The following is a 3,042-nucleotide window of genomic DNA, read 5'->3' as shown; positions in this document are numbered from 1 at the left end:
GATTTGTTTTGGTTGCAGATAATTAATCCCAAAATGCCAAAAACTGGTTACTTTCACAATGGTGTACCAATACCGGTTCCTCCTGATGATGTACTGGCTCTACAGAGAAAGTATGATGAGCCAGTCTACCTCATCCTGTTCTTTGACACTAAACGCACATGGTATGGTAACCTTTCAAAAAGTATATAGCATAGAAATATGAGTCTTGTCAGTAATTTATATTTATGCAGTGAGCTGAAACAAAGTACATGAATAGATATTACTTTGTGAAGATATACACTGGTTATATTTGCTAAAAGAAATGCTAAGACATGGTTTTCTACTTATCACAGGCAGTGGCTACCAAGGAATAAGTTGGAACCACTAGGAGTGGACTCAGGGTTGGATAAGGCTAAATTATTAGAGAACAAAAAACCCAACGTCAGGAAAGCTGTCCAGAAGGCTTACGAAAAGGCGATTCTCCACAGATGTAGTGTCACAGGAGAACCCAATCCCCTGTCTGGGGACTCAGAGCTAGAGGATCAGGACTAGGGAGGAACAACAGCGGACAGGTGGGAAGACAAGCTTTGACATGGAGTTCACTAGTTTTTCACACCAAAGTATGAGCAGGCATACAGTTTTATGCTACTCTTTCTTGGACATTTCAAAATGGTGGAGTTGTGAAAAGGCTAGGAATGCCATGTCTGGTTGCGGATAGACAGAGGAGACAAGATTCTCACTTTTGTTTTAAGAAGCTACATGTAGATTCTGATTTTATATTAGAGCTTGAAATCTGAATGTTTGCACTTCTTTGGGGATGAGTTTAGGGTATATTTATCATTCAATAGCTAACTGTTTCAGTAGCTGTAGTTTTCAGTGCAATGTATATGTAATGAATTGGAATTACTGAAGGAAACCTAGCGCTTTTATATGAATTTGCAAATTGAAATCCTCCATAAAAATGGAATTTAATTCTTTTGTCATTAAATGACATGAACAATTAGAGTATAAACATTTACAAATTTAAATGAACAAATTATTCTATGAACACCATATGAAAAAGAAAAAGTACTTGCATGTTCATTTTATAGAGAATCTAAGAAATATTATTTATTGTACTGGATGATGTAGAGAATTTTTAACTGAATGTGAGAAGATTGTATGTTTGATAGTCGGTACTAGGCCCCCTGCCTCATAGAACAAAATTACAAGGGCATCACACTAAATGGAAAGTGTATTAGCTAAAGAGATATAAATTTGATCATTGTAATGTATGCCATCTGATATATGTTTTACTAGGCAACAAGGTTTTGTCCATTCAGTTGTTACTATTTATTGTTTATAAGTCATTTGTTTTGGTGTTAAGAACTTCATTATGTATTTCTGTTGTTATTGATGGTTCTAAGTATGTACATGTGTGTCCAAATTATATAACAGATTTTATTGGATCAAATGTTATATGTACGTCTTAATTGTCACTGATGCCTCATTCATATGCAGATTAATTTTTAAGTTTTTCTTGAATATTTGGAGTATGTGTTTCATTTTTTTAAAAATAGAATTCTGGGTAACAAGGAATAACCCTTGTACTATAAATACAAGCAATGCCAGATTTTTGTGAATTACTGCCATATTTAATTTCCATTTCCAGCAGCATTTCCTCATTATTTTATTCAAACATATTTTTAATGAAAATGAACTTGTGTTTTGTACAGAGAATAAATTGTATGAATTATTTTACTTGTGTTGCATTATTGATGGACTTGATAGTTTTGAACATGTATTGTAAAGGTCCAGAACTTTACACACACTGTTCTTGTTTATTTACTAGGGAATGACATGCCAATCACTAGTGGTGGTGTTGTATAATGTAATGTGATCAAAAAAGAGAGAGAGAGAGAGAGGAGGGGTAGGTGGGGTGGGATTATTGTGTGAAGTTGGCAGCAAAGTAGATCTTTCAATATTTTCCAAAACATGGCTTTGCTGTTCTTGAGAAATATTTCCTACACATCCACATGCTAAACTCTGATAGTGCATTGTGGCCCCATCCTACCTAAGGGGGTCATGATTTGAACAAACTTGAATCTAAACATCTGAGGATGTTTTCACATCAATATGACTAAACATGGCTTTGCTGTTCTTGTTGTAACAGGGGTTTGTGTAAATAAACAAGCACGCCTCTGTCAGGTTCAGGTCTATTTTATTGACACAGTGAGCAGTATATATTAACATAGCCCTGAAATATAATAAAACAACAATATTATATCACATCAAATCAATCCTATTAATGCATCATTTATACATACATCTAGCTCTCATAGATAACATATTGATAATGATATATTATAGACAAGATGTATCTTTATATGTACATTGACTCTCAATAAAGGGAGATAACTCTTACAACTGATACATAGACTTTACATATTTTCTCCCATATAAAGGCATAAAAAATATTACTAATTAAAACAAATAGTTCCTCACCATTCTGTGGGAAAAGGCTTTAATTACCACATGTATGTATGATGTCATAAACATGTATATGGATTCTGTAATTTAATACAGTATACATTAAAATATATATATTCCATTAAAATAAAAAAAATCATCTGTTCACTTTGAACAAAGTAACCAAATATCTTGGTCATAAAATATATAGTGTAATTTGAACATAACAATTTACACTTTCAATATATAACATTACTGATCTTCAAAATCAATAATTCCAATCATAAAAATAAATATCTTTCTCTCATGGTCATTCATTCTATTAATATAAAGTGTAGAAGGGATTTATTATAATTGCATATTTACAGACTGCACAAGTTAATTAACTATTAGCAATAAAGAAAAGTTAGTACTTACTAAAAGTGGAAAAAAAGTCAGTCTCCAAGTCAAGGTCATGAGAGAGTCCATAAAATGAAGTCTTGGTAATCTCTCAACAAGACAAAGAATGAATATTTTGGCGGTAAAACCAATGACCAAAAGAATAAAACCAATGAGATCCAACTTTATAAACAAACTACCAATGAAAACCAATAAAACACCAAAACCTCTGACCTG

General features: G+C 32.6%; 1 protein-coding gene across 4 annotated transcripts in view; it reads left to right on the top strand.

The window, feature by feature from the left end:
- The window catches only part of LOC133187363 (peregrin-like), a 12,830-nt gene extending 11,115 nt beyond the window's left edge, over positions 1 to 1,715 (top strand). For all 4 annotated transcript variants that reach the window (XM_061322710.1, XM_061322708.1, XM_061322709.1 and 1 more), the window contains 2 exons: positions 19 to 161; positions 333 to 1,715. In XM_061322710.1, coding sequence (XP_061178694.1) covers positions 19 to 161; positions 333 to 531 — 342 coding nt within the window. In that variant the 3' untranslated portion in view covers positions 532 to 1,715. The remainder of the gene's footprint in view (positions 1 to 18; positions 162 to 332) is intronic.
- Positions 1,716 to 3,042: the final 1,327 nt, after the last annotated feature.

This window comes from Saccostrea echinata, unplaced genomic scaffold, assembly GCF_033153115.1.
Source record: "Saccostrea echinata isolate AGI-Se365-2 ecotype Australia unplaced genomic scaffold, CSIRO_AGI_Sech_v1 ptg000015l, whole genome shotgun sequence".
NCBI lineage: Eukaryota > Metazoa > Mollusca > Bivalvia > Ostreida > Ostreidae > Saccostrea > Saccostrea echinata.
Note: the sequence above shows the minus strand (reverse complement) of the source record. Positions and strands in the feature narration are given on the sequence as shown.